Source organism: Mustela lutreola, chromosome 12 (assembly GCF_030435805.1).
Source record: "Mustela lutreola isolate mMusLut2 chromosome 12, mMusLut2.pri, whole genome shotgun sequence".
In the NCBI taxonomy this organism is placed as follows: domain Eukaryota; kingdom Metazoa; phylum Chordata; class Mammalia; order Carnivora; family Mustelidae; genus Mustela; species Mustela lutreola.
The window spans coordinates 35816133-35843937 of NC_081301.1; the positions used below are offsets into that span (position 1 = coordinate 35816133).

Here is a 27805-nt window from a genome sequence, read left to right on the forward strand (position 1 = left end):
CCCATCCTGTAGTTAAAGAAGTATTTGCCTATAGGTCTGTGAGCCCTCATGACTAATGATCCACCTGGGTCAAGCTTCTAGAAAAGTAGCAGTAGGAATAAGCCTGTGTGAGTAGGAAGAGACTGAAACCCAGGGATGAGACTTGCTCAACCCTGGCCCTCATTCAGATGCCAAGCCAAGTTCTAGGGGGTCTGAGAGGAGGATGGCCTCAACATGAGGGCCTTTTACTGAAGAAGTAACCACACGAAAAAGGCTGCCACCCTTTGATCCCCATGTCTTATCATTTTGCTTTTGAGTTGTCTAATATATTTTCAGCCTTAAACATTTTAAAAAGACTACCTCCACTTTTGAGAATGGACTGAGGGGAAACTACTGTTGCCCCTACACAAGTACACCAAGTATGCTTTAGTCTGATACCCCAGCCCTGTGCTTGTCCCCAACACAAAGAACCACCTTAGAAAGCCCTAAAAGAAGCACTCCTAAGTGTAAAAGGCAAGACCCTAGGCCAGCGGAACCTTAAAAGCTGGGCTGAGGCGGAAGGGAGTCTGAATGGAATGCAAACTTCCCAGACAGCGGCAGGTTGAAGACTTCCGCCCCGCAGAGAATTTGCCTTCACCCCCACACAACACTTCCGCCCTGCTCTAGTTCTGCGCAGACTCCTGGAATTATTTGCCGTCTCTATGGCAACCCGGTAGCTGCTGCGGGAAGATGGAGACCACCGAGTCTACCAAGGGATCACGGTCTCGGTGAGAGCGGCAGCTTTGGCTGCAGGTGTAAGGGTACAAGAAAGGTCAGCCGACTTACTGGGCTGCGCTTTTGACGTATTCGCTTCCTTTTAGATCTTTGGACGTGCAGCCTGGAGCTGGAGGGCTCAGGTCTTCTTCAGAACCGTTTACTTTGGATGGCCGTCCTAGGTCGGTCCTGGCAGCTGCAACTACTGCAGCTGCAGCTGCCTCCACCGCCAAAACCAATGCGTTATCTACGAAGACCCGAGTCCGCTACTCTGAACCCAGCGTTCTCATGGACCGCTCCTCTGACAGTCTTCCTGGGGAGCCCTGCACTGGAACCAGCTTTACCCACAAGATAGATCAGAGGAGACTTGGCGTTGAGCCTGTCTATGCTTCCCGTTTCACCCAGGATCCCTGTACTACAAATGACCGTAGCTCTAGTCCTGGCCCTGTTACTGGCTCCAGTTCTGGTCCTGGCCATGGCTCTGGCCCTGGCTGTGACTCTGGTCAAGGGACTGGTTCTGATTCTGGCCCTGGTCCTGCCACTGAATCTGGACCTAGTCCAGACCGTGGCCATGACCCTCAGCTCAGCCTCTGCAGTCTCCCAAGCTTCAGAAACCTTGGGTCAGAGCTGATCCCTAATTATTCCTGCTGGAATCACTACTGCTGCTGGGAACCTCAGAAACAACCCTGGAAAAGTTTGCAAGTCCCAGAACCTGGTGCACGAGGGCAATGGAAGACCCCTCAATTTGAAGAGAAGTGTAAGGTTCTCAAAGAAACATTGCCACGGGGACACTGCCTTCTCTACAACTGGGAGGAGGAGGTATTAAGGTTTCAGCCTTTTCCTGAAGACTGCCCCCAGTTTCCTGGGGGAGGCAGTAGTTTATGATGAGGGTGGGTACCATAAAGGGTATCTTGGTCACTCACCTTGGGGCCCACAGAGAGCCACCAATCACCTGGATCAAGTCCCAAGCATGCAGGATGGCTCTGAGAGTTTCTTCTTCCGACATGGACACCAGGGACTGCTGACCCAACAGCAACAGTCACCCATGTCCTTCAGCACCACCCAGAAAGACTCGTACCAGCCCCCACGAAACTACTATCAACCAATTCGAGGTGGGAAGCATGAGAGAATGGGCATGAGCCCATTAGAGAAAAGAGAGAGAAAAGAATTTCTAGTAGGACTATGGATTGTCTGATGGGTAGATTTTCCTTCCTTTTCTCACATTTGTTTCTTCTGGGCCTGCTTCTTAACCAGACTCCCCCACTCTCTCCACTCCCTGCCCTCCTACAGGAAAGCGGGAAGCCATGCTGGAGATGCTCCTGCACCATCAGATCTGGTAAGAGGCTGGGAGAAGGGTAAAGGGGATGGGGGAAGACAAAAATTTGGAAAGAATGGCTCTGACATCCCCCAGGACTATATAGTAAAGAGGTGCAGGCAGAGCAGGAACCCACAGGGAAGCACTCTGAGGTCGAGTCTGTGACACACCATGACTACCGAAAGGAGCTGGTCCACGCCGGGCCTCCTGCCCCAACCAAGGTGAGAGCTTATCTCATCCCACTTGTACAGCTGGCTTCTAATGGGCTGTGGGAAAGTAGCAGAGGTTAAGAGAGGAAGATTCAAACCAAGAGCTTTTCAGGTTTTCTCCCTTATAGCCTCATGACTACCGTCAGGAGCAGCCTGAAACCTTTTGGATACAGAGGGCACCGCAGCTACCGGTGGGTGAGGGTGTTGGGAGTTGGGGAGAAGAAGGAGGGGGAAGAGGCTGTTCTGTTCAGGCTTGGTGCAGAGCAGGATCTGTCCTCATTCTGGCTCTCCCCTAGGGTGTCAGTAACATCAAGACACTGGACACACCATTCCGGAAGAACTGCAGTTTCTCAACACCAGTGCCTTTGTCTCTGGGGCAGCCTTTGCCCTATGAACTTGAGAATTCTTCCCACCAACTGGGAGAAATATCCTCCCTTGCCTGTCAGGGAGCACACGGTGGGGAAAGGGGTAGAACTACTATCTAAGAGTTGAGGCGGGAAGAGGGGTGTGGAATACAGAATCCATTTCTGTCTGTACTGGAGAGGTGGGAAGGAAGGTGATTCTGTCTGTTCTTGGTAAAGGGGCTTTCCATAAAGAGTTCTCTCTCACCCTGAGACTGCTATTTCAGTGAGTCCACGCGTTACCATGTTCACACCCCATAACTTTTCCTTGGACTTGCCCCTAACCCAGACTCCGACATCATGACATTTTTTGTTGTTTTATATTTGGCCAAAATATTCTGGTTTAGATACAGATATTTACAGAAGGTAAGGAAGAAGGGAACCGGGCCAGAGCGAGGCAGGTATATGTACAAGGCTGAGCTGCAAAGAGCAACAACTTCCATATAAGGCAGGATTTGTGCATGTTGGTTTCCATCTTACACGACAATGTCCATTTCTGATGTGTGGAGAGATGGTGACCACTGCCCCCCCAGGTACCAGCAGCAGGAGACTGTCTGACTTGGGAAGAAGTAAGTTCTACAGGAGTCCAGTGGGTCCTTTCCGCTCTCCTAGGAGCCAGTAAGTTCGCATCTTTCCTTTTCCCTGGAAGTGGGGGAGTGAAAATAATTCAGATTCCTCCATGGTATTCCTTCATCTCTGTCTTTCCCCCCTGGTCCCATAATTGCTTTCATCCTCCCTTTCCCTGATCCCTCCCCATGGCCTGCCATCACCTTCATCTCCACATCCCCCCGAAGCTCTAGCTGGAAGCATCCTAGCTCATCCAGGGCATCCTTGGTGGTAGAGGAGACATGGATCTTCAGGGCTGGAGTGGGATGGGGTGTGGGGATGGTGGGGAGTTGAATCAAAGAAAAGACAAGAGAAGAATTGGTGGTATCGGAGAGAGCTTTACCAGACCACCACCCCTCAGGAGGCTCTCAGTCTTTCCCAGGGCACAGGCACTAGAACCAAAATGTGTCCAAGGATGGGGCAGTCAGGAACTGTGGTCTCTCAGATTGAGAGATTTGAGGAACTCTGAAAAGAAGAAAAGGACAACACACATTGAGGCTAAGGCTGGGGTTGAGGGCTGATGTTTTACCTTGACCGTTCGACTCCATGCGGGAAGCAGTGTTCACCGTGTCTCCAAAAAGACAATAGCGGGGCATCTTCAGGCCAACAACCCCAGCACAGACGGGCCCTAGGAGAAGAAACAGGTTGGGAGAGCCTGGGAAAAGCAGACACAAGGACTGGAGGGAGAGTCAGCCTTACCCGTGTGGACCCCTATGCGTAGCCTCAGCTGGTCATGGGGTCGGTGGCGGATGCGGAAGGAAGAAACAGCATCCAGTAATGCTAGGGCCATACGAGCAATTTCCGGGGCATGGCGCTGACCGTTTCGGCCTGGGAGGCCAGATACCACCATGTAGGCATCTCCAATCGTTTCTACCTGATTGAGATGGGGATTAAAATGTCACCTCTATGTGTATCAGTGGGAATGGAGAAGCATAGAAGAAGATAAGCTGGACACCACTCTGAGTCAACCGAACAGCCTGGGAGGCCAGCACATTGACTGGAAAGTAAGTGAGAATTGGCGGAGGTAGAGGTGGGTGGGTTCAGTTTCAGGGAATCTTTAAATCCTCCTATCCCACACCTGTACATGGCGAACATTCAGTAAGTGTTTGCTGAATGAATGGATACCTGCTCTGCAACAAGACATGGACAATTAAGTTCTGCTCTCAGGAAATGGGAAGCAAGAAAACAGGGCTGCCCTGAAGAGCACAGAGGCTAGTGAGAAGGGCAAGCAGGCCCACTGAAATAGGTCTCATACAGCCTGAACTGTGCAAGGTAAGAAAGCAGCCGCTTGGCTTTGTTAATTGTACTGAAGTACACAAAAGAATGGCCTGTTTTTAGGAACTAGACACTGAACCATTTAGGGATAAAGGGGCACCATGCCTGCAACTTACTCTCAAATAATACAGAAAATAATTATATAGACATACAGATTTTTTAAAAATAAGGCAAGTGGGGTAAATTACAAATAACTGGTGATTCTGGGCGAAGAGTGTATGGGAGTTCTACATTACAGGATGAAAAACATGGTAGAGTAAGTCCAAAGGGAAGGGACAGGAACAGTATTAACTATGCAGTGTTAGACATTTTCCACAATAAATCTATTATTCCTAACTTATAGGTAAAATTCCTGACATTCAAGGAGATTTCCAGTTACTTGCCCAAGGCCACACAATTAGTTACAAAATCAACACCTCAATCCCAATGGTTTTTACTCTGAAGTATAATAAAGCTCGCTGTGTGCCAACTCAATGACTTAACAAAATTTTTTACAAGGTAGCCTGTCCCTCACCCTAATAAATCATTCTGTACCTACATCCCATATGATTCTCCCATGTCTAGAAGGGATGGAGAGATTGAGAAAAGATGGATAGACTATATTTATAACCCTAGGCAAAAAGTGGCAGATGGGGGCTAAATTCTGTGATGGTTCTGATTAGGGTGTTGACAGCCAGGAGGGCAAACTAACCATCGAGCAGGGTAAGGCATGTAGTGTTTGGAGAGATTGGGTTTTCAAGGTGGTCTCCAAAGGAGGGTAGCCCCAGATCTCACCTTGTAGACGTCAAAGTTGTCAATTATGGCATCAAAGCAGGTATACAGGTCATTAAGAAGTGTCACCACCTAACAAGGATGGGAAGGAAAGTAGAGTCCCTGAGACTTGAGCCTAACTTTCTAAGAATTCTTAACCCATAAGCCCTAACAAAATATGGGAACTCCAGAACAAAAGAATCTCCCCTACTATCAAGGCTTCCTATGCCCCAACGAAGCTCCCCCAGATCCCTATCCCGCCCCCTACTTCTTACTCCTGGTTCTCACCTGCATGGGGGTGCTCTCTGCTGACAAAGCTGTGAAGCCAACAATGTCACTGAAGTAGATGGTAACACTGTCAAAGGCCTCAGCCTGTACAGTCTCTCCCCGTTTTAACTGCTCTGCCACTGAACTAGGAAGCAAGGGCCAAACTCAGAGAGAGAGGATGGGAGGAGAGAGGAAATGAGTGCATGGCAGAGCAGAGATGCATTATAATGTGAAAACTAAGCCGGGTAGAAAAGAAGGAAGGCGACTGGGACAAGCTCAAAGTAAAGTATTTAAGTGGTGGGGGTTGGAAGGGGACCCCTGGGGATGGGGGCTAAATGTCTCAAGTTGGGATTGTTCTATATCCGCTTGCTAGAGCAAAGGCATGGTAGAGCCGTGTCCTAAAAAGAAGGGGTGGGAAGCCAGGAAGAAGGCAGCATATCTCATTCAGGGACAGAATGAAAACACACAGGCTATCGCCAGAAAGTCTCACTGCATCAGGATGAAACAAAACAGGGTTCTAAGAGCTGGGAAGTGAGTTCTCAGGAGCTTGAGCAGGGAGAACCCAACAGCACAGAATACCAAAGGAAAATCTGGGAAGGTGACCAAAGTCTCACTGGGGTAGAATTTGGTAGAGCAGAGCCTCAGCCTTGCGTTTCTCCTCCAGATAGGCCTGTGTGCGCTCCTCCACCAGCTTCTCCAGGTTATTGGCATACTGCTCCATGCGCAACAGCAGGTTGTCCAATATGCTCGTGCCGCCCTCCCTGGGGGGAGGCCAGGATATGGTACCTGCTCCCACTCTCTCAAGACTCCCAGGACTTCCTACCCAACCTACCCTCTTTGCCGACCAGCCCCACCTCCACCACCAAAACTGATGAGGCTTCTATCCCTGGGGAGTCCACGCCCCTTAGTGCCCTCTCACTTGTTAAAGCGGCGAATGAAGCCCTTAATTTGTCCAAAGTCTGGCCGCTCAGCGGGTTCCTGGGCCCAACATCGCTCCATCAGCAACACCAGCTCTTCATTTAGTTGGGTCCGGTCAATGCTTGGCCGGAAATATGGCCGCTGACCATTTCGGACCTTCTGGACAATCTCTGAGGGTGATAAAGGGTTTGGATGAAGAACAGGGTCCCCTAGGTAGAGGGGTCTATGGGCAGTAGATTGACTCTCACCTTTGGGGCTGAGGTCCAGGCCCTCCAAGTAGAAAGGGCCACTGCGAAGTGCTATCTCCTGTAAGATGATCCCGAAGCTATAGACGTCAGCCTTCTGCATGCCTGTGGTTGGCAGTGGGTTCCCACCCAACAGTTCTGGGGCAGTCCACAGCTTCTCTGAAAAGAGGGAACAGGTTGGCCAGGTCCTCAAAAAAAGTGTCCCCACGCCCATAATACTCCCCATATTACTGTCATTCCATCTCCCTCTCCCACACTCCCTAGGTGGAAATGATCAAGGCCAGAGGAGAAATATAAAAGTGGGTTGCGGGGAAGGGCCTCACTGGCATAGAGGGCGTGGCTGTCATCGGGTTCAGCAGTTGAGCGGAAGCTGGCCAGGCCATAGTCTGTGATTTTGAGCACAAAACGACTATCCACCACACAGTTGGAGGACTTGAGACTCCCATGGGATGCAATAATGCTGTTATGGAGGAAGGCCATGCCCTGCAGGATACAGAACAAGTCATGGGTTTGGATTATATCCGGCTTAGGATACCCCCTTCTCCATGAGATGGGCATTAACTAGGTGTCTAAAGAGCTTGGGACCATAAAAACAATAAGCTACTTTTGGAAGGTGTTCTTTACAGTAAGTTTCTATGAATGGAAGTGGGCAGAGTAGGAGAGTCATCCCTTCCTGGTACCATTAACAGTATATTGGCACCACAGCACCAGGGACAGGTGAAATGTTGAAGGGGAGGGACAGGGGAGCTATCAGTTATTGCCCTGGAAAGGGAAGTCAGTCTTCTGAGTAGTGAACAGAACTATGAAGATAAACTCCAAGCATGATATGACTGACACTCGTGATGGCTTCAAATGTATGGCCACTACTTAGGAAGACACGGCTAAACACCCCGGTAATCCAAGTACCTAGATGCATTGAGGAAAACTAGCCACTTGCAAACTTTAACATACAGCCATGTCTGGGTAGGCAAGTCAGGATGGAGGAGGAAAGCAGTCTACTAGAGAGAATGCTGGGCCAGAGAGAAAGTGGAAAAAATAGTCAATTAGTAAAACCCTGGAAGACGGACAAAAGTGAGAGACAGCTGCCAAGCCAACACAGAAGCCAGAAGAGAAAAACTTTTGCTTATGAGGGACTATAAGGCAGGTCCTAAGAAGGCAGAGTGGTGCTTCCCACAATGAAACCCTGGGAGCCATCCCAAGTAAGCTAGAAGAGAAAAAGGAGGCAGTGTACTGTATGCTAACCAAAATACCTCTATCTAAATATTTAGCCCTGGACCTACACAATTCATAACTCTTGTGTCTGTGAACGCCTTCCTTTTATTCCTTTTGATAGCAATAAAACCTTTGAGAGTCACCAAATTTGTGAATACAGAAAGGATTAGACTTCTGGCTTTGTTCTAAACCAATTTTCCACTAAATCATGAGTTCTCTCCACACCATAAGAGACTCTTAATCTCACAAAACAAACTGAGGGTTGCTGGGGGGTGGGGGAGTAGGGATAGGGTGGGTGGGTTATGGACATTGGGGAGGGTATGTGCTATGGTGAGTGCTGTGAAATGTGTAAGCCTGATGATTTACAGACCTGTACCTTTGGGACAAATAATACATTATATATTAATTTTTTAAAAATCATGAGTCCCCTCAAGAGTCCTGTTTTTCTTATATTATCATCACAGTCAGCCACCATATCAACTCTACCTAATATTTTATCTCTCACATGATGGCAAATTTTCACACACAAGACTTTTTTAAGTAATTTCATGAGAATTAAACAGAAAAACCAAAGCCAGCTTCAGGTGTGGTACAAGTGATCCACTAGCTGCAGGAATTGCTCTATAAACACCTGTCCAACCCATGCAAGATTCAAATTCATACCTTTGCAAACCCATGAACCACTGGGGTCACTTGGAAATAGCTAAAAACTGGGGCACCTGGGTGGCTCAGTGGGATAAGCCTCTGCGTTTGGCTTGGGTCATGATCTCAGGGTCCTGGGATCGAGCCCCGCATGGGGCTCTCTGCTCGACGGGGAGCCTGCTTCCTCCTCTCTGCCTGCTGCTCTGCCTACTTGTGATCTCTCTCTCTGTGTCAAATGAATAAATAAAATCTTTGAGAAAAAAAAAAGAATTCACCAGAATTTTTAAAAAAATAGCTAAAAACTAATATATGGGAAGATACCAAAGGTTTAATATAATTTTCCTTTGTTTCTCTTAGTTTTAAGTTTCTTCGTTTCTCTATAGAGAGAAGTTTTAGTTTTAAGTTCTTAAGCTCTTAGTTTTAAGTTTCTTCATTTCTCTACAATTTTAGTTAGTGTGTTTTTTTTTTTTAATTTTGGTTTTTCTTGGGGGGGAAAAGGAGCAGCTATGTGTAGGACTTTTTGTGGCAGATAAATCTCCCCCAATTAAAAACTCCAGACCTGAAGACATCCAGATGGCCAAAAGACACATGAAAAAGTGGTCCACATCACTTGGCATCAGGGAAATACAAATCAAAACTGCAATGAGATACCACCTCACACCAGTCAGAATGGCTAATTAACAAGTCAGGAAATGACAGATGCTGGTGAGGATGCGGAGAAAGGGGAAACCTCCTACACTGTTGGTAGGAATGCAAGCTGGTGCAACCACTCTGGAAAACAGCATGGGGTTTCCTCGAAAAGTTGAAAATAGAGCTACCCTATGACCCAGCAATTGCACTACTGGGTATTTACCCTAAAGATACAAATGTAGTGATCCAAAGGGGCACGTGCACCCAAATGTGTATAGCAGCAATATCCACAATAGCCAAATTATGGAAAGAACCTAGATGTCCATCAACAGATGAATGGATAAAGAAGATGTGGTATGTATATACAATGGAATACTATGCAGCCATCAAAAGAAATGAAATCTTGCCATTTGCGACAACGTGGATGGAACTAGAGGGTATTATGCTTAGCAAAGTAAGTCAATCGGAGAAAGACAACTATCACATGATCTCCCTGGTAAGAGGAAGGAGAGACACAACGTGGGGGGTAAGAAAAGAATAAATGAAACAAGATGAGATCGAAGGGAAACAAACCATAAGAGACTCTTAATCTCACAAGACAAACTGAGGGTTGCCGGGGGCCTGGGGATTGGGAGAGGAAGGTGGTTATGGACATTGGGGAGGGTATGTGCTATGGTGACTGCTATGAAGGTATAAACCTGGAGATTCACAGACCTGTACCCCTGGGGCTAATAATACATTATATGTTAGTAAAAAAAATTAAAAAAAAAAAAAAACTCCAGACCTTTACCCATCATTACCCAATCATTAGAATAAGGGAAACTGGAGAGAACGGGACTTTCACAGGACTAGAAGGAGAAACTGAAAGCAAAGATCAAGAAACAAAGGCATTTTAGGGGCACCCAGGTGGCTCGGTCAGTTAGGCATCTGCCCTCAGCTCAGGTCGTGATCCCAGGGTCCTGGGATGGAGCCCCACATAGGGCTCCCTGCTCAGAGGGGAGTCTCCTTCTCCCTCTGCCCTCCCCTGCCCCATTCTTGCGCTCTGTCTCTTTCTAATAAATAAATAAAATCTTAAAAAAGAAAGATATTTTAAAGCAAATGAACTCTTTTTTTTTTTTTAAGATTTATTTATTTATTTATTTATTTATCAGAGAGAGAGCGAGCACAGGCAGACAGAACGGCAGGCAGAGGCAGAGGGAGAAGCAAGTTCCCTGCTGAGCAAGGAGCCCAATGTGGGACTCGATCCCAGGACGCTGGGATCATGACCTGAGCCAAAGGCAGCAGCTTAACCAACTGAGCCACCCAGGCGTCCCTAAAGCGGATGAACTCTTAAGGAAGAGCAGGGAAGACTCACCTTAACAAGGTCATTAATGAGGGAATAACGAAACATCCAGTCCAAGTTGATGCTGTCATTTTCCAGAATATCCTGTTAGTGACACAGAACAGATTATGTGACTATTATGCCCACTAGCTAACATGTGCTCATCTCCCCCATCCCTAAAATCTCCACCTTTCCCTTACCTGTAAACTCCCCCTAGGACAATACTCGGTCACAATGCAAATGTTGGGGGGATCAATGCAGGCACCAATGAAGCGAGTGAGATGGTTGAACTGAACATCTCTCATCTAACAAGAACAACAAAAAGTGGGAGAGGAAAAAAGAATTGAAAGAAATTAAAAATTAGATGCAGAAATAAACCATTAGGGGCACCTGGGTGGCTCAGTGGCTTAAAGCCTCTGCCTTCAGCTCATGTCATGATCTCAGGGTCCTGGGATCAAGCCCCGCATCAGGATCCCTGCTCAGTGGGAAGCCTGCTTCCTCCTCTCTCTCTGACTGCCTCTCTGCCTACTTGTGATTTCTGTCTATCAAATAAATAAATAAAATATTTTAAAAAAAAGAAAGAAACCACTACATTGAACAGGACCTTTCTCTTAATTGTGCCTACAACTTAAAATCCTTTATAAATAAGCCCCTTGTCTTCCTGCCCCACTTTACTATTCTCCTCTTCCCCCTCCCCTCTTTTCTCCATCCCTATTTACCCCTCACCCTTAACCCATACACCATTACATACGTGTTTGAGCTCAAACAGGACCTGCCGGGTCAGCTCAATGCGCTTCTTATTCACATGTTTGATGGCGACAACATTGCCCTGATGGTGGGAGTGAAAGGGGGAAAAGTTAAGTTAGTATCAGGAGTTCTTGAGAGGTAGGAAATCCTGGAGAAGTGTGGGAACATCCAGGAACTCAGCTAGACATAGAAAGGAAGGTTATGAGGGGCAGAGGTTCATGGCAAGAGGTGACAGATGGGGATGAGACAGGATGAAATGGTGGGGACCAGAACAAGCAGATGACTGTTCACCTTGAAGTGACCGGTGTTGGCAAAGATCTGGTATTTCCCATGGGCTGTCATGAGCGAGCCGTAACTGGATCCCCGCTGGGGCCAAGGGCAACATGGAGGCGGAAGGATGAAAGGAACATTAGATGATGGTGGCAGTGCAGGGGCTATCGTTACAAGCCAATGTGCTGGGAAAGGTCCAGGGTACAAAAGAACAGGCACTCAGAGGGAAGCAGAGGGACAGCTGAGACCAGAGCTCACCAGCGACAGTGTGAGGCGACTGCCTGCACCTTTATGATATCGTTCTGAATTGCCAAATTGCAGTTCTTCCCAGCGAATGCGCCACAACATGCTAGCCAGCTCCTTCTCCAGCATCAGCTTTCTGTAAGGACTGCACACCTCAGTTGACTGGCAAGCCTGATCCTCCCACCCCATGAGCTAACAGTGCGGTTGCAGGGGCTTCCCTGCAGTGCCCAGAGCTGCCACTGTTACACCCAAGGGGGCACTCAGAGCAGGACTGCCACAGGAGGCTGTGTTCCCCACCCCACAGGGATATGTGCCCTGTGCTCATTGCAAAACACAGAGGCTGAAGGTCAAAGTTCTTTCTTAAAATGGAAAATTCACCTGTGCCCTTAGAAGACCCCATGCAAAACCCCTCATTAGGACGCTCAGTCTAGGACCAAAAGGGGGAAAACAACACCTAGGCTGAAAGCTCAACGAGAAAGGCTAGAGACGAAGGTGTTAGGCCTAAGAGGGGACCGTCAAGCTAAGAGTCCCCCTAACCTCCAGAAGGCTGAGCAGGGGGAGGGAGGGGGCAGGTCAGTGGGAAGCCCAGAACTCACCGGAAGATGAGGAAGCTGGAAACACCAAACATGATGAAGGTGATTCCTGTGCCCAGAGCCACAATCGCCAGTGTTGAAAGTGGAGCTGAAGGAGGGAAGGGACCCTGAGAAAGACTGTGTGGAGTTGCGGCTGGGGAGGGGTGGTGCTCAGGGTGCAGGGTGTGGACAGATTTCTTGAGGGAAAGGAGTGAGGAGGGGGTATACAAGTAGAGGGAGTCAGGGAGAGGAGATGAAAGGACAGAAGTAAGGGGAGGAAGGATGACTCCCAGCCCCTGCACACACCCACTTTTATCACAGGATGGGTCGTCCAAGTCAAAGGCACAGGGGGGATTGTCCAGGGGCGGGGCCCCCTTCACCCAGGGAATAGGCCGTCCTGTCCACCAAATCTGCTTCTCAGCTCCTGAGTAGTGAGCTGCAGGCTGTGAGGAAGGAGAAAACTGGGCCCACGGGTCTGCTTCCCCAGCCTACCACCCACCCAGGAGAGAGCTCCAGCCAACAAGTCTCTGCCTCTAGTACCTTTGATTCTGCCCCACTGAACCCCTGAAAGCTGGCTATTCAGGGCCCACAATGTCCACCCTGCCTCCTCCCCCCATCACCTGGAAGTCCCCAGAATCCAGGTCTCCCATGGCCCACAGGACAAAGTCAGTCTCTCGGTCATTGTTCTTGTCCATAACAACCAGTCCAGTTACACCTAAGACAGAAAAGAGTAGCCCTTCCTCTGAGATCTACCCTAGGCCTCTCTCCTGTGCTCGATTCCTCTGATTACCTCAGATCCCTCCCAGCCCATGTTCTTTTATTTATTTATTTATTTATTTATTTTATTTGACAGATAGAGATCACAAGTAAGCAGAGAGGCAGGCAGAAAGAGAGGAAGGGAAGCAGGCTCCTCGCTGAGCAGAGAGCCCGATGCAGGGCTTGATCCCAGGACGCTGGGATCATGAGCTGAGCCGAAGGCAGAGGTTTTAACCCGCTGAGCCACCCAGGCGCCCCAGCCCATGTTCTTAATACATGGCCACCTTCACCATGTTCTCTGACCCCTCCTAACTCTTTCTCTGCCCCTGCCATCTATATTTTCTTCTGCCTACTCTGCTCCCTGGCCCGACCACAGCACTCTGGCCTCCACCTAACCCTCTCCATTACCATGGTATCTTCGTCCCTGCATCTTCTCCACAATTCGAAGTCCATCTTCCCGGGTGCCTCCCTCCTGGATTGTCTCATTCAGGACCTCAGCGTACAGCAGGATCCCATCGTAGAAGCAGCCAGCAATGAGGTTCATCTAGGGGTGGTAACTTCAGCAGGGCTCTCCAAATGTCCAGCCAGGCCCCTCCCCAGCCCCCTTTCCTGTCTCTGGGGTCTCCTTCTACCTCTTCTCTCTTCTCTGGTTTGCTTCCTTCCCGCCTCTCTTCCTAACATGCCATCCCTACCTCACTGGACAGAAGAGCAGAAGGGAAACCCTGGATGACAGCAGATGGTCCCCAAATTGGGCTGGCTCCATGGCCAAGGCTGAGTTAAGGAGAAGAGCCTTTCCTCAATGCCTGGCCCAAATCTCAGGAAAGCGAGATCTACTTACCAGGGAGGGGGCCAGCTCCACACCAAAATCTTCCCGGGCTCTTATCAGCAGACGATTCTGGAATTCCTGATACTCGGGATTTGGGGGTTCTCGGTAAGTGATCACCAATACTGTCTGTACCAACAGCACATGGGAGAGAGTGAACAGGATTCAAGATAGGCATTGGGGAAGAGAGGAAGCAAGACAGGGAAGCTCGGTGAAATATTCATGATACACAATATACACAGGTGAGTCTGAAGGGCGAAAGGATACGAAGCTCTGAGTTGTGCGTGCACCTGAGTGTGGGATGTACGTGTGGTGTGAGTTTAACACATCGGGAAGAGGGGAGTGGCACTCCTCCATGAAAGGTGCGCAGTTCTAGAAAGATGGAACCTGGGAAATAGATGGTATCAACTCCAACCCCCAGACCTGCCCCTCATCCTCCTGAAGCCCCTACCACCAGGCAGCCCTCCCTGCCAGGCTGCCATGGCCCTCACAGCTGCTCCATCCCAGCCTCTCTGGGCACCCACTCGCTATCAAGGACAACACGGATCAGCAGCTCCTCTCTGAGGTGTTCATTACTGTTCATGTGATCAGTAAAGTGTTGATATTTTCCTCCAGGCCACTTGGACACAGTGCCTCCACCCAGTGAATTAAGTAGATTTCAGGTTCTAGGACACCCGAGGGAAATACCTAGAGACAACATTTCTGTCAGTGAAAAGCTGTGGGTCCATTCACTTAACGTGTGCAGAACACCCACCCTAAGCAGCCCTGTCCTGCATACTGGTGCGGTCCTATACGTCACTAAGTAATACACACGTGTCACAGAGAAAACACAGAGTCATATGCCCACACGCATTTCACAGCTACACAAACGACACACTCAATCTCAGCTGGGCCCACAGCTCACTAGCTTTGGGTCAGCACATCCCTGTCTCTCACTGGGACGCCCACTTGGCGCCCAGTGCCCTTACACACTGCCCCTTCCTTAGCTGATGGATGTATTGGCCTCTGCTTACACCTCAGGCTCGCACGGTGACTGAGAACCAGCTTTTGCCTTGGATGGGAAACTGGGCAAGACTTTATTCAGATCAATGCATTTTGTGAAATGATAGCTTAAAATCTATTCACTTCTATCAGTTTTGTTCATTCCTGTCACTGAAAGTACATGTAGACACGGAGATACTAGATAAATCACCTATACATGATTTATTTTATATCAATTCATTCTAGGAAGGAAATAATAAAGTTGGTTTCTAGTATGTATTCATTACATTAGACTAGTGTTTGCTTCATAGTGTAATTATTCTTACTGGAGCATTAGGGTCCTTGATCACATTCTTGTAATACTCTCCCCCACTCAGGTAAAATTTAAAAGGAGAAGGGGCCTGAAGATGGGGTTGGAAAAGTTTGCTCAATAACACCTATTTCAAGAATAAAAGAAAAATAGAAGGGTAGGATATTGCTAACAAACAATGTTAAAAAATCAGTAAAAAAGCTCAAAAAGATCATGCTTAACACAATTTATATTTCAATAATAAAGGCTGATAACAGGTTTTTAATGCTTTTTAAGCACTTCATAATTCTCTAGGCTTCTCTGTTTCCTAGACTAGCTGTTATCACACTTTTTGATTTCATGACCCCTTTATACAACTAAAAGTTACTGAGGACCACAAAGAGCTTTTGAGTATATGGTACATCTATCAATATTTTCATTTTAGGAATTAAAACACAAGAATACACAAGTACACCTTCTCCAGCTGCCAGGCTGACAAGAGCAGCCCACATCATGTACCCTCTGGAAAACTCCACTGTACAACTGTGAGGGGTAAGAGTAAGGAGGCATGGGACGCCTGGGTGGCTCAGTTGGTTAGGTGGCTGCCTTCGGCTCGGGTTGTGATCTCAGTGTCCTGGGATCGAGTCCCACATCGGGCTCCGTGCTCAGCAGGAAGCCTGTTTCTCCCTCTGCCTCTGCCTATGCTCACTCTCTCCGACAAATAAATAAATAAAATCTTAAAAAAAAAAAAAAAAAAGAGTAAGGAGGCAAATAAACATCTTAGTATTGCGTTTTAAATAGTTTTAATCTCCTGGTCCTTCTGATAGGAGACATAGAAATCTTCCTCGACCACACTAGCTAAGGTACAATTCCCTTTTATTCCCTTTACATGAGAGGCCTTTGTTTTGTTTTATCTTTGTTTTTTGTGGGTTTTTAAAGTAAAATTCATTGCAAAAGTCATTCTAAGTTTGTATTTATTTGCTTATTTAGTGTCTGTCCTTCCCATTAAATGTAAGCTCCAGGCAAGGACTACATCTGTTACATTCTCCACTGTATACCAGTACCTAGCAGAGTGACTGGGATATAATAGGGGCTTGGTAGATACTAACAGAATGAGTCAATCTTTGAATGAATTAAACATCAACTGAACAATGCGGTAAATTCTACAGGAGACAGAGTTAAGCACAAGAATAGGAAATTCAGTCCAAATTAAGGATTGTTTCCTCAAAGAGAAAATAACTCATCTGAGTCTTAGAGAACACATAAATATTATTCAGACAGACAAAGGTAAGAAGGTTCTTTTAGGCAAAAGTTATAGCATAAATGAAACCCATCCTACCATTGCCCATGTTCAAGTGTGACAGTCATGGACTCAGACCCAGACATGTCACTCACAGTCAGATACAACCAAGTATATACTGACAGCCACATAAAACTTTACTCATTGGGGAAGACAACCATCAAAGTCCAGCCCTTGTACACATCTACTGAATTTCAGACTCAGAGAATCCCCATAGGCCCCCTCAAATCCTTTTCAGGAAAAGGAGGGATGTGAATAAATAAATAAATAATACATGTATATATAAATTGGTGAAAAATTGGTGAGAGTATCAGGGAACAGTTTGTGGGTATGATTTGAAGAGGCAGAGATTTGGGATGAGGGAAGGAAGTACATTCCAGAAAAAAGGAGCAAAAAGCACAAAGGCAAGAGAACACGGAGGCCCAGAGTCTAGGGAACTGAGAGAGGTCGGTTTGGTTGGAGTACTGGGCAAGAGGGACACCAGGAGGCAAAATTGAAAAACTGAGCTGGGGCGCCTGGGTGATTCAGTGGGTTAAAGCCTCTGCCTTCACCTCGGGACATGATCTCAGAGTCCTGGGATCAAGCCCCATATCAGGCTTTCTGCTCTGCGGGGAGCCTGCTTCCGCCTCTTTCTCTGTCTGCCACTCTGCCTGCTTGTGATCTCTCTCTGTCAAATGAATAAATAAAATATTTAAAAAAAAAAAGAGAGAGAGAGAGAGAAAAGAAAAACTGAGCTGATCACAGACTGTAGAAAGTCTGAAATGTTGTGATGTCAGGATTTTATTGTGTAGAAAGTCAGTCATTAAAAGTTTTGAGGAGTGAAATGAATGGAGTCATGTCAATTTTCCCCATAAATTATTTTGTAAATTCATGTCTTTCCACTCCTACTACTGCCACTGTCATTCAAACCCATATCACTTCACCCCATTCAAGACCCAAGTATAGGCAATCTTACTGCCTCTAGCCTCTTCCTCTCCTAAGCCAACCTGAATTCTGTCTCTGTATTTCTCTTTGAAAAAAAATCTCAAGGACCCCACATTCAAGTCCAAGTATCTTAATCTTAGGTTCAGGGCACTCCTTAATTTGATTATGCCTCTGCAACATTATTTCCTATATCTGCTTCAAGCCAACCTTCTTTCTTGGCAGGTCAGTGTCTTTTGGTCCCCCAAAAATGCCCATTCCTATCTTTTTCTCTTTGTTCAAGCTGCTGTATCTTTTCTCCCACTCAGACTAGGAAGATGACATCTATCTTCCAAGTCATAATAGATTCTTACTCCTTTATGAAAAGGCTTTCCTAAACCCATTCAGTGTCCCTCCTCAAACCGCCTCAAGTTCTCAGTGTCTGTTCCGGGACACACAGCATCATCTTTCTCAGACTTGTAGCTAACTGTACTACAATCATGCCTCACTTATCCAGAAAGGTTGGAAGTCCTCTCAGGGTCTGGAACAAGGTCTTTTCTAGAACTTCTCTCTCTCACAGTATGGGACTTAGGAGTGTTCTGGGATCTTGGGAGGTAGTGCCGACACCAAAAAGAGCCACAAAAGTGGAGAAGTAGGAAAGAATGATATGAAACTTAAAAAGCCTCTGTTCATTTCCCTCCTATAGTTCATAATTCCAGCCCTATATTTGGGGTTTCTGCGGGTCTTATGAGAGACAGAGAATGTCCAAAGAAGCTCCTCTTCCCCCTCCTTCAAGTCTGGCTCAAATGATACCTGAAAGGCCTCTCTGAGGGCCTGGGCCTGTTCCCGGGTGCGATTGTCTTGCCAGGGCCGGCCTGTGGAGCGTGTGGGGCCAGCACGGAGACTCTCCCCAAAGACATCCAGGTAAAAGAAGACATAATCCCCATTGGTCAGGTTCTCCCTCTGGGCCTGAAGAAGAATCTCATGCAGCATCTCCAGAGGGCCACAGATATACACAACTGAGAAAAGGTACAAGACAGAGGGGAATTCTTAGAAAGGATCCAGTCCCCACACAGCCCCCTCTCTGAACCATCTGCATTTCCATCTTTAGCAGGAAAGAGAGTGCCCTAACCTATCAACCACCCAACATATGCTCCCCATCCCTCCCCCTTGGAGTCTATCTCATAAGTACCCTGGGGCCTTATGGACCATCTGGCAGAGGTCAGAGTGTGACTCCAGACCCCAGAGGAAGGGAGCTATCAGCTTTAAGCCCCTCCTCTTCCCAGAGCTCTGCCTGTTGCCCCCCACCCAACCCTCCTCTCTGCCCTGCCGTTCTCTAGGCTCAAAAGCACTGATTGCTCAGAATTTCTCTCGGTGTCAGCTACCCTGTCTTTCCCAGACAAATCTCCTGAACCCCAAAAGTTCATTTATGGAGTCCTATTTTTCTGCCACAAAGGGGTCTTGGGGCCCCAGTCTAAGAAGTTTCTGCTCACAGATGGATACACATCCACTACTCCAGGGCACTAATTTCACACTGCTCCCCAAATTCAATTTCCACCCAATCCCATTCTTCCCTGACACAGGATTCACTTCTCATTCCACCTTAGCTCTTATCCCTGGCTTACAGCTGCCTGTGCCGTCCACAAGCTTCCCTAATAGAACGCCTTCACCCTCTCACAGATGCTCTGTCCACGCGTGCTTCTTGACCCCAGCCACCAGCTCCTCAGTGCCCACCTCCATCCACCTTCTCCCAGTGCTGAGCTCCAGGGCGACAGCGACCCTCCTCCCCCCACACCCTGACCTGGACCTGGACCTGGACCACACTCACTGCGCCCGTTGGCCCGGATGAAGTGGGTGGCCTGCTCCGGCCCCCCCGGCTCTCGGGCATACACCTGGTGCTGCACACTGAGGTTGCTGCCCTGCAGGGCTTCAAAGACGCCCTCGATGGTGAAGTAGTGAGGCCGGTCATCGGTGCGGGCATCCAGATACAGCAAGGCAGCACGGGCCGTCCAGTTGAAGTGCCCATGTAATGTCACTACAAACTCACCCAGCTTGGGAGCAGAGGGGCCAGTACGCACCAGGGTACGATAATGCTCATTCTTAGCTGCAAAACCAGAGGCCACAGCACCCGCAGTCAGCAGGGGAAGACGCCAGTGTGAGGCAAAGCGGGCCACAGAGGCAGCAGGGTACACGCAACCGGGGCCCAGCAGAAGGTCAGGGTCGTGGTACAGCTTGAGGTCCACCGCACGCAGTGGTGCCAAGTACTCAGAGCAGGCGCCATCTAGTTCGGAGCTGACAAACCGGAGGTCCACCGGCAGCGCCCGGCCCAGTGCCTCCATAGCTAGAGCCACTGCGGGACCCACCCGTGGCCAGGCCCAGGCATAGCTCAGGTTGTGTTCCGGCAGCACCACCGCCAGTGTCAGGTTCCGTGCCCCGGGAGGACGCACCCCACCTGCCAGGGCCGCCAGCAGCAGCAGGAGTGATGGCAGTGCCATAGGGAGAAAGCAGCAGCCCCAGCACCTGCAGAACCTGGTGCCACTCTGGCCTAGGGGGGAGGCACGAGCACAGCCCAGCCTGGAACCTGGGGAAGGTGGCCGGGAAGGGAAGTGGGGTAAGCTAGGTAGGCTGGGATACGGAAAGCGGTGGCGATGGGAGAGGGGGAGATAGGACAAAGCCCCACGGATAGAGGCAAAGAGTGGGTCTACCAGCCCGGGGCAAGGAGCAAGGGCTGAGTAGAGTCGCACAAACAGGGAGGGACCAAGGGGGCCCGGGACTGGGATGGGGACCGTGAGAGGTGAAGGAACCTGATAAAGCTGGGAAAGAAAAGGGGATCAGAGACTGGGATGGGGTGGGGGTGGGGGGGAGGCTGGTACAAAGAAAAGGCCCTGGGGGACCTCCCCGCTGAAGGGGCTGGGAGGGCTGAGAGCTGCGAAAAGGAGGACCAAGGGGGTAAGGTGGGAGGGGGCCTGCGCCGCGGAAGGACTGAGACCATGGGCGGGCGGGGAGCGAAGCAAGGCCTGGGCCGGACGAGAGGGAAAGGCAGGGGTAAATCTCCCTGTGAAGGCTTCTCCAGAAGCTCCAGCTTGGACTAACGGGCCCAGGGCGCTGGTCCCATCCGGAGCTGCGGCGGCCCCGCCCGTGTCCCAGCTCCTCTCTGCTCCGCTCCTCCTGGGCCCCGGCGGCGGCCGGCGCTGCCGGGCGCTTCCTCCCGCCCCCCGCCTGGGCCCCCAGGCGCGCCGCTTGTCCAGGTCAGGTCGCCGCGGCCGGGCCCGTCTCCGCTCCCTGCGCCGGCGGCGGCGGCCGAGTGTGACTCCCTGGGCAGGCCGCCCGCCCCCGCCCCGCGCCTTCCCCGCCCCCTCCCCCGCAGCCCCTCCTCCTCCCCCTCCGGCCCCACCCTCCGGCGCCTGCTGTCTCCCCCCACCCCCTTCCCTGACGCCCAGGGACAACCCAGATCTCCTACCCACCTAGTGACAACTCGGGGGCTCCACACAAGGGCTTCTTAGGCCGGCGAGGTTCCTGGGCGTCCTCTCACTTTAAGGGCCTACCCCTGTCTCCCCCAAGCCCCCGGCCCACTCCGCCACTCTCTCCCCATCTTGCACGGTGCCACAAGCTCAGAACTTCTCTTCTCCCCACACGTGCACCCCGCTGTTCTTAGGGTACCCTCTCAACTCCCCTGAGTCCCTCCAACAGTCTAGTATCCAGAAAGCAGTCAGGAATCCCCAAATATTTGGTATCCTTACTAGTCCTCCGCCTGGTAAACCATAGCACCCTTCCCATTGCCAGGAACCTCTCACTCCTTCACCATGAAGACACATGCCTGCTACCTGGCAGATGGTGCCTCCAGGACCAATGGACTCCGATGGCTGATTTTTACCTGAGTCCTTACAAAGCCCTTGGGTGGGTCTCCTTCCATAGAACTCAACCCTCCGACCTCCCTCTTCCTTCCCCATGCTCCCTTCTGTCGTCTCCCATGTCCTCAGAGGCCCGTTGTAGCCCACTAGGCCTCTACCACACCATCTGCTCTAGGGACCCAGCCCCAGAACGGCCACTCCTCTTTTGTCTCCCTGCACAGCCCAGGCTTGCACCTGATAACAGCTCACAGACTGACTAAGCAAAACATTCCCCACCAACAGGGGAAGCCCATTGTATCCCCCTTGGGCTCCACCCTGCTCCCAAGTCACCAAGCTAGAAGGCTCTCCCCAGATACCTATATCTGGCATGCCAATCTGATCCCAAGAACAGCTTATGAGGGATGATATCATGGTTGCTGGGAGAAACTGCTATGGGACCTTGGGGAGTGTCTCTCAAATTGTCATAAAGGAGAAGCATATAAATCCATTTTCTTCCCCTCTCTGAGAGCCACAGCTTGTCTCCCCCGTTCAAGCCTCTTCTCCAGAAATCACAGTGCCAAGAAGCTGAGAGCTCCAAGAGTAAAGGGAGGGGTGTAGGTGTGTAGGGGGAGAGGAGGGGCCTAGTTTCTCCGAGATGAAGGCGACACCTAGTGGTTTTGAGGGGGAAATTAAGAACAATGACATTTTATTCTTAGGTGTGATATTTCTTTAATTGAACACTGGCTGACTTGCATAAGCTGTAGGGATGAGTACAAGAAAAGCTGAATAATGTAGCCCTTACCTTGGAGGAGTGTGTAATTGGAATCCATGGGGTGCAGAAACCAAGGGCAAGGCCCCAGCAACAACTTGCCCAAGTGCAGTAGAAATGGAAGCTTTAGGACTTCTTTAACACAGAGGGATGACAACTCCAATTCTAGCTCCCAACACTGTGAATAAAAAGGAATTTTGTCCTATCTGAGCAAGGAAGAGAAGGACAAAACAGTCAAAAGGGTGATGGGACAACCTGAAAAAAACATTGTTCTAACTTCAGATCACATCAACCAAATGATACGTTTTAAGCAATGATATGCAGTTTAATAAAAAAAGCAAATCTATAATGACACAATCTCTGCCAGAATCACTAAATTTCATGGCTAAGAGGAGCCTTATAAATATATCGTTCAATAACCTTATTTCTGAAAACCAGGAGCCCAGGTTGGCTCAGTTGGTAGAGCATGTGACTCTTGATCCTGGGATTGTGAGTTCAAGCCCCAGGATGGCCATAGTGCCTACTAAAAATAAAAAATAAAAAAATAACAGAAAACTAAGTCCCAGAAAAGGAAACCACTCCTCCTCCAATCCTACATGGCCTTCTAATAGCAGAGACAGGAATCCAGGTAAAACTCCATTTAGATATTCTCAAGGTGGGGCTCTGTACAGATACTGTGCTAACTCATGAACTTACTGTACGAAGCCATGTTTTTCGGATAAAAGACCACCAAAGACAGAGACAAGTCTCTCTGGAACACCTGCAGACCCTAGTGAGGATGAACACCACTGTTGTCCAGACTCCCACACAAGTTCAAGTACATGATATGTCATTATTCTGAACATTAAGAACAACTCTTAATTATGTTATGGATTAAACTTTCAATCATCTTGCCCTTTTCCTTCCCACTAATACTAGAAAGTGGGAAAGGGCAGGGAAATAAAAGTTAATTGCTTAATCCAATTTCTTATTACCACCCAGTGAAAGGTTTTTATTTGTTTTTTCATTTTTGAGGAGAGGCTGAAAATACTATGTAAATGAGAACTTTGGTTGTCTATTTATTCCCATTATCTAAGTGATCACTGTTCTCATTGATGTGGACAAAAAGATTTTGGCTGTATTTGGTGACCTCATTGTAATTCATAGAAAACCCAAGCAATCTAAAGACCCTGCTAGCCTGACCAGCACCCAGCCAGGCTTCACCTTTCTCTCCGTAAGGTTGGTATGGCCTCCCACTACTTCGCAGACACCACCTATAATTTCTTCTAGAATAGGGCCCAGCCCAAACACCTCTTTTCTCATCTACTACCAAACTGCCAAGCATCAAATCAGCTAGCTGCTAAAAGCTGCTTGGTTTCCAAAGTGCCCAGTTCCACAGCAGAAAAAAAAAAATCCTACCTCCAGTCACACTCAGGCCAAAGGAAGCTCAAAACCCTTGCCGAGTTCTGGGGCCACCATGGGATCTAGTCTCATGCTAATCCTCTCCATGGCAGGCCCTGAGGCCCCAAACTGACTCCCAGTTCGGTACTGAACAATGTTAGAAATTACCTGATTTCACAGCTAACTCTGGACCGTGAGGTTTGCTCCACACCAGACCACACCTCCAGACCATGTCTCCAGACTTGAAGGGTTCCAGGAAAACAAGAACAAAAACAAAACAAAACAAAATGAAAAACAGAAACCACACACCTTAAAGTCTTCTCTCTGCTTGACTGACCTAATATGCAGAAAAGGCCTTTAACTATATGTGAATTTTCTCCTACACACAACACGGACAGGTCTAAAGGAACCTGCCAACAGAGGGCAGAGAACAGCCATGGAAAGCAGAATAAAATAAAGGAGAAAAGATATATTTCGAAGCAGCATTTCAACAAAGGGAGAGGAGGAGGCAGCATAAAAAGAGAAACACAGTGAAACATATTGAAGGCAAAGAGAGAGTTTACAAAAATTCTACATTGCTTCTTTTAGCCCCAGTGAGGGAAGAGAATCCTGAAAACAGGTCAAACTCCATTATCACTGATGTAGCCCACTCCTCTACACCTCCTTACTCCCCTCATGCTCTATACAGCAGTTCACAAAATGGCTTCAGACCTTGGGTCCAGTTCACCTTCTCATAATATTCAATATCTTTCAAGAGCTGCTATTATTGTTTAAAGGGTCAAGGGTTTTTACTTTGTATTCACACATCATTTTACTTTATAAGTTAAAAAGATTTTGAATTTAAAGTGCTTTCAAGGGTGCATGGGTGGTTCCATGGGTTAAAGTCTCTGCCTTCAGCTCAGGTCATGATCCCAGGGTCCTTGGATGGAGCCCCGCATCGGCTCTCTGCTCAGCAGGGAGCCTGCTTCCCTTCCTCTCTGACTGCTTCTCTGCCTACTTGTGATCTCTGTCCATCAAATAAATAAAATCTTTAAAAATAAATAAATAATTGTTTTTTTAAATAAAATACTTTCAAATCAGAAATCAGATCCTGGGACGCCTGGGTGGCTCAGTGGTTAAGCCGCTGCCTTCGGCTCAGGTCATGATCTCAGGGTCCTGGGATCGAGTCCCGCATCGGGCTCACTGCTCAGCAGGGAGCCTGCTTCCTCCTCTCTCTCTCTCTCTGCCTGCCTCTCTGCCTACTTGTGATTTCTCTCTGTCAAATAAATAAATAAAAATCTTTAAAAAAAAAAAAAAAAAATTCTCAGAAATCAGATCCTGGCTTCTAACTTACCTGTCTAGATATGTATGCTGAAAATTGAACTGGTACCATACTCTGAGGGCCAGAAACACGAGTTTTGTGAAAAGACATGTCACATGGATGGTTTTTCTAAGGATTCTTGAGTTTAAGAACGTCAGAAGGAGCAGCTGTGTGTTTATCTTCACAACAGATCATGCCCCAGGTGAACCCTATTTTTTTACCCATCTGCTCCATTAAAGCCTGGACCTGCACCTCTATGTTCTTCCACACGTGACATGTTTTCCCAGACACATATACTGCTTCCCTATGTTCCTAATACCATCCCTCAGCATTATTACCAACCCCAGTAATTACTTAGCTCCCACTGGGAACACTGGATAACATAAAGCTTCAGATATAATATTCTGTGCTATATTTCTTTCTCCACTCCACTTAAAAGTCTAATGTCTTTACAAAATCTTTCCCTGAGAAAAAGAGACATATGTTCCCTGCCCCACAAATATGTCACATAAAAATAAGTAAAGGAGGGGTGCCTGGGTGGCTCGGTCACCATCCAACCCTTGGTTCAGCTCAGGTCCAGATCTCAGAGTCCTGGGATGGAGCCCTGTGTAGGGCTCCATGCTCTGTGGGGAGTCTGCTTTACAGTCTCACTCCCTCTCCCTCTTTTCCTCCACTCACTCTCTCTCTCTCTCTCATGAATAAATGAATCTTTAAAAAAAAAAAAAAGCAGTGGCAAAGGAAACATGACCGCAACAGCTTCTAGAGAATGGAAATTTATTAATCACTCTCTAAATCTTTTGCTCTATTTAGAATTTCCTAGAGAAGCCAAAGAATGGGAAGAGGAGGAGAAATCTGAAACAGGATCTGACAAAACTGTGCTCTTTTCGCATGGCTACAATATGTTATGAAAACCAAAAGAGTAGCTATCTGTGGCCTTGTAGAATTGGTTGGCAGACAGACTAAAAGCAGGAAGACCATTCTGAGGCTCCTGGAGAAATCCAAGCATGAACTGCTAAGTGCCTGATCTAGGGTGATGGAATAGTAATGGAGAGAGAAAAACAAATATGCTATAATAGGAATGAAGAAACAACAGGACTTGGTGGCAGACTAGAGCCATAGGATGAAGAGGAAGAAGGCAAAGACTATGCTAAGGTGGGGGGGTCTCACAGGTAAAGGCCAGGTGAAAAATGTAAATGTGAGAAGGAGCTGGGGGTCTGCAAACCCTAAAGCCCCTGCTCCATCAGACGTGGGTGCCCCCACTGTGGGATGGAGCCCAGAGTTGTCAGCTGGTCCAATTCTCCTTTAGGACTGTTTCAACAGCATCTGTGACAAGTCTCTGGGGCTCCAGTCTCACCTCCCTCCAAGTCATCCTCCACGATGTGCTCCGATGCCAAAGTGACCTTTCGAAACAAAAACCCAAGTATGTCACTTCCCTGCTCAAAATCCTTAAATGGTTCCCCATGGAAGATGTGTTTTTCAAGCTGTTATTTTTGGTATCAAAACCCTTCCTTCAAACCACAAATTTAAATGTAAAACAGAAATGAAGCCCAGCTGTTCCAGAAGCAATAGCAGTGGCAGGCCAAGATACCCATGCCCCTTGCCCTTCGTGGCTCTCCACACAGAGCCCCCAGGCCTCTGGACCTCTCCCCTTCACATGTGGGGAGCACCAATTATCCAAAATGTATGTATGTAAGATGGTTTCAAGGAATCCACTTCCAGATCCTTGCCTTCCATATTTACTCTTTCCTAAATGAACTGCCAAAGAACAACCTTGTGCTTGCACAGACCTCCTGCTTTAAGAAAGAAAGCCATGTCCCTCACTCATGCCAAAGCTAAGGATGAGGAGTTGTTCTAGGGAGTCAAAACTGCTGGGACACCAAGCAAAGGGATATATAAAGAAGACATTGATCCAGAAAAACTGTGAAAGATGAATCAAGGTGCCTTAAATTGATAGGCTTCCTGCCTTTTCCCCACCCTACACATAATTCTGTAAAAGGTAAAACAGCATTGGAAATGGCAGGTTTAGGTGCGCCTGGGTGGCGCAGTTGGTTAAAGTGTCCAACTCTTGGTTTCAGCTCAGTTCATGATCTCAGTCAGAGTCTTGAGATCAAGCCCTGCGTTGGGCTCCACACTCAGTGCAGAGTTTGCTTAAGACTTTCTCTCCAGGGGCACCTGGGTGGGTCAGTCGTTAAGCATCTGCCTTCGGCTCAGGTCATGATCCCAGGGTCCTGGGTTTGAGCCCCTTATCGGGCTCTCTGCTCAGTGGGAAGCCTGCTTCTCCCTCTCCAACTCCCCCTGCTTGTGTCTCTCTCCCTGTAAAAAAAAAAAAAAAAAAAAAAAAAAAAAAAAAAAAGGCATGTTTAGCCCAGGCTGGAGTTTATTAGCCAAAGAAGGATACATTAGTGATATATTTTGCCCTAAAAGTAACTGAAATACACTAAAATAATTGGATTTTACTATATATATAAATTATACCCCAGTAACTTAACTTAAAACAAGTCAACCAAAAAAATGTAACTGGAAAGTTCTGCAGGTCATGAAAAAATTCATTAAATAAAAAACACAGGTAAACAGGTAAATAACTTATTTAGTATTTAGTGTGCTTTATAAAATAGCTAAAAGTCTACTTTATTGAATTGCCATGAGATATCTGTTACAATTATAGTCAATCCTCAGTTCATTCCAACTTGTAAAAATAATCAATGTTTTCCATCTCCTATTAACAATACATAAAGGTAAGCTTGGATTATAAATGTGAGATTTCAACTTAAAATTGTGTAAGAGGGTTATTATTATTTTAGGGAGCTCAGGAGCAAAAATGTTAAAGGTCTGTGGCTCAAAATAACACTATGAGGAGTACCTGGCTGGCTCCGTCTGAAGAGCATGCAACTCTTGATCTCAGGGTCATGAGTTCAAGTCCCACGTTGGGCATGACTCTACTTTAAAAGATAAAATAAAGCAACACTTTGAAAATCAATGGCTACATAGTGACTCTTGATCCTATCAAGATGTTAGTCTCCCTTCTGCTAATAAATATTTTAAATAACAGCAACTTACTAACTTAAAATGAAATTCAGAGATAATATAAGCTATCTATATACATAATTTCAAAACACCAATAA

General features: G+C 47.8%; 2 protein-coding genes and 1 long non-coding RNA gene across 13 annotated transcripts in view; 2 read left to right on the forward strand and 1 right to left on the reverse strand.

Annotated features, from left to right (window-relative positions):
• The first annotated feature begins 37 nt into the window (after nt 1–37).
• SPAG8 (sperm associated antigen 8) lies at nt 38–2864 on the forward strand. 4 transcript variants are annotated; one of them, XR_009346478.1, is made up of 7 exons: nt 38–746; nt 840–1551; nt 1670–1844; nt 2023–2068; nt 2154–2268; nt 2369–2447; nt 2553–2639. XR_009346478.1 is itself a non-coding variant. In XM_059142666.1 (7 exons), exons 1-7 carry the CDS (start codon nt 709–711, stop codon nt 2739–2741), a joined length of 1338 nt encoding a protein of 445 aa, XP_058998649.1. In that variant the 5' UTR covers nt 38–708; the 3' UTR covers nt 2742–2864. The 4 variants fall into 4 exon arrangements, 3 of the variants coding, with proteins under 3 accessions (XP_058998649.1, XP_058998650.1, XP_058998651.1); XM_059142666.1 differs by having other exon boundaries at nt 2385–2447; nt 2553–2864; XM_059142667.1 differs by having other exon boundaries at nt 1748–1844; nt 2385–2447; nt 2553–2864.
• Nucleotides 2865–2960: 96 nt separating this feature from the next.
• NPR2 (natriuretic peptide receptor 2) overlaps nt 2961–27805 on the reverse strand; it is a 50455-nt gene continuing 25610 nt past the window's right edge. For 3 of the 8 annotated variants that reach the window (XM_059142650.1, XM_059142648.1, XM_059142647.1), the window contains 24 exons: nt 23552–23624; nt 22037–22181; nt 19233–19508; nt 18218–18423; nt 13950–14063; nt 13520–13655; nt 12976–13070; nt 12666–12798; nt 12380–12464; nt 11799–11928; nt 11562–11636; nt 11275–11352; nt 10724–10828; nt 10557–10628; nt 7042–7201; nt 6722–6877; nt 6475–6643; nt 6170–6316; nt 5577–5700; nt 5313–5381; nt 3963–4137; nt 3793–3891; nt 3428–3519; nt 2961–3299 (listed from right to left, as the gene is read on the reverse strand). In XM_059142650.1, coding sequence (XP_058998633.1) covers nt 3234–3299; nt 3428–3519; nt 3793–3891; nt 3963–4137; nt 5313–5381; nt 5577–5700; nt 6170–6316; nt 6475–6643; nt 6722–6877; nt 7042–7201; nt 10557–10628; nt 10724–10828; nt 11275–11352; nt 11562–11636; nt 11799–11928; nt 12380–12464; nt 12666–12798; nt 12976–13070; nt 13520–13655; nt 13950–14063; nt 18218–18423; nt 19233–19508; nt 22037–22064 — 2790 coding nt within the window. In that variant the 5' untranslated portion in view covers nt 22065–22181; nt 23552–23624 and the 3' untranslated portion in view covers nt 2961–3233. Of the gene's footprint in view, nt 3300–3427; nt 3520–3792; nt 3892–3962; nt 4138–5312; nt 5382–5576; nt 5701–6169; nt 6317–6474; nt 6644–6721; nt 6878–7041; nt 7202–10556; nt 10629–10723; nt 10829–11274; nt 11353–11561; nt 11637–11798; nt 11929–12379; nt 12465–12665; nt 12799–12975; nt 13071–13519; nt 13656–13949; nt 14064–18217; nt 18424–19232; nt 20719–22036; nt 22182–23551; nt 23625–26855; nt 26997–27543; nt 27623–27805 lie in introns of those variants that run through there. The other 5 variants (XM_059142646.1, XM_059142643.1, XM_059142642.1 and 2 more) reach the window with 5 other exon arrangements.
• Nucleotides 4133–5007, forward strand: LOC131812782 (uncharacterized). Its single transcript, XR_009346479.1, has 2 exons — nt 4133–4535; nt 4882–5007. It is a non-coding gene; the product is annotated as an uncharacterized LOC131812782 (long non-coding RNA).

What these genes read in the sequence shown, in the direction of transcription:
- SPAG8 (XM_059142666.1), top strand. Translation starts at nt 709, where the DNA reads ATGGAGACCACCGAGTCTACCAAGGGATCACGGTCTCG. An exon ending in ACCAAGGGATCACGGTCTCG is followed by an intron (nt 747 to 839) that starts GTGAGAGCGGCA and finishes GCTTCCTTTTAG; the next exon opens with ATCTTTGGACGTGCAGCCTG. An exon ending in AGAGGGCACCGCAGCTACCG is followed by an intron (nt 2,448 to 2,552) that starts GTGGGTGAGGGT and finishes GCTCTCCCCTAG; the next exon opens with GGTGTCAGTAACATCAAGAC.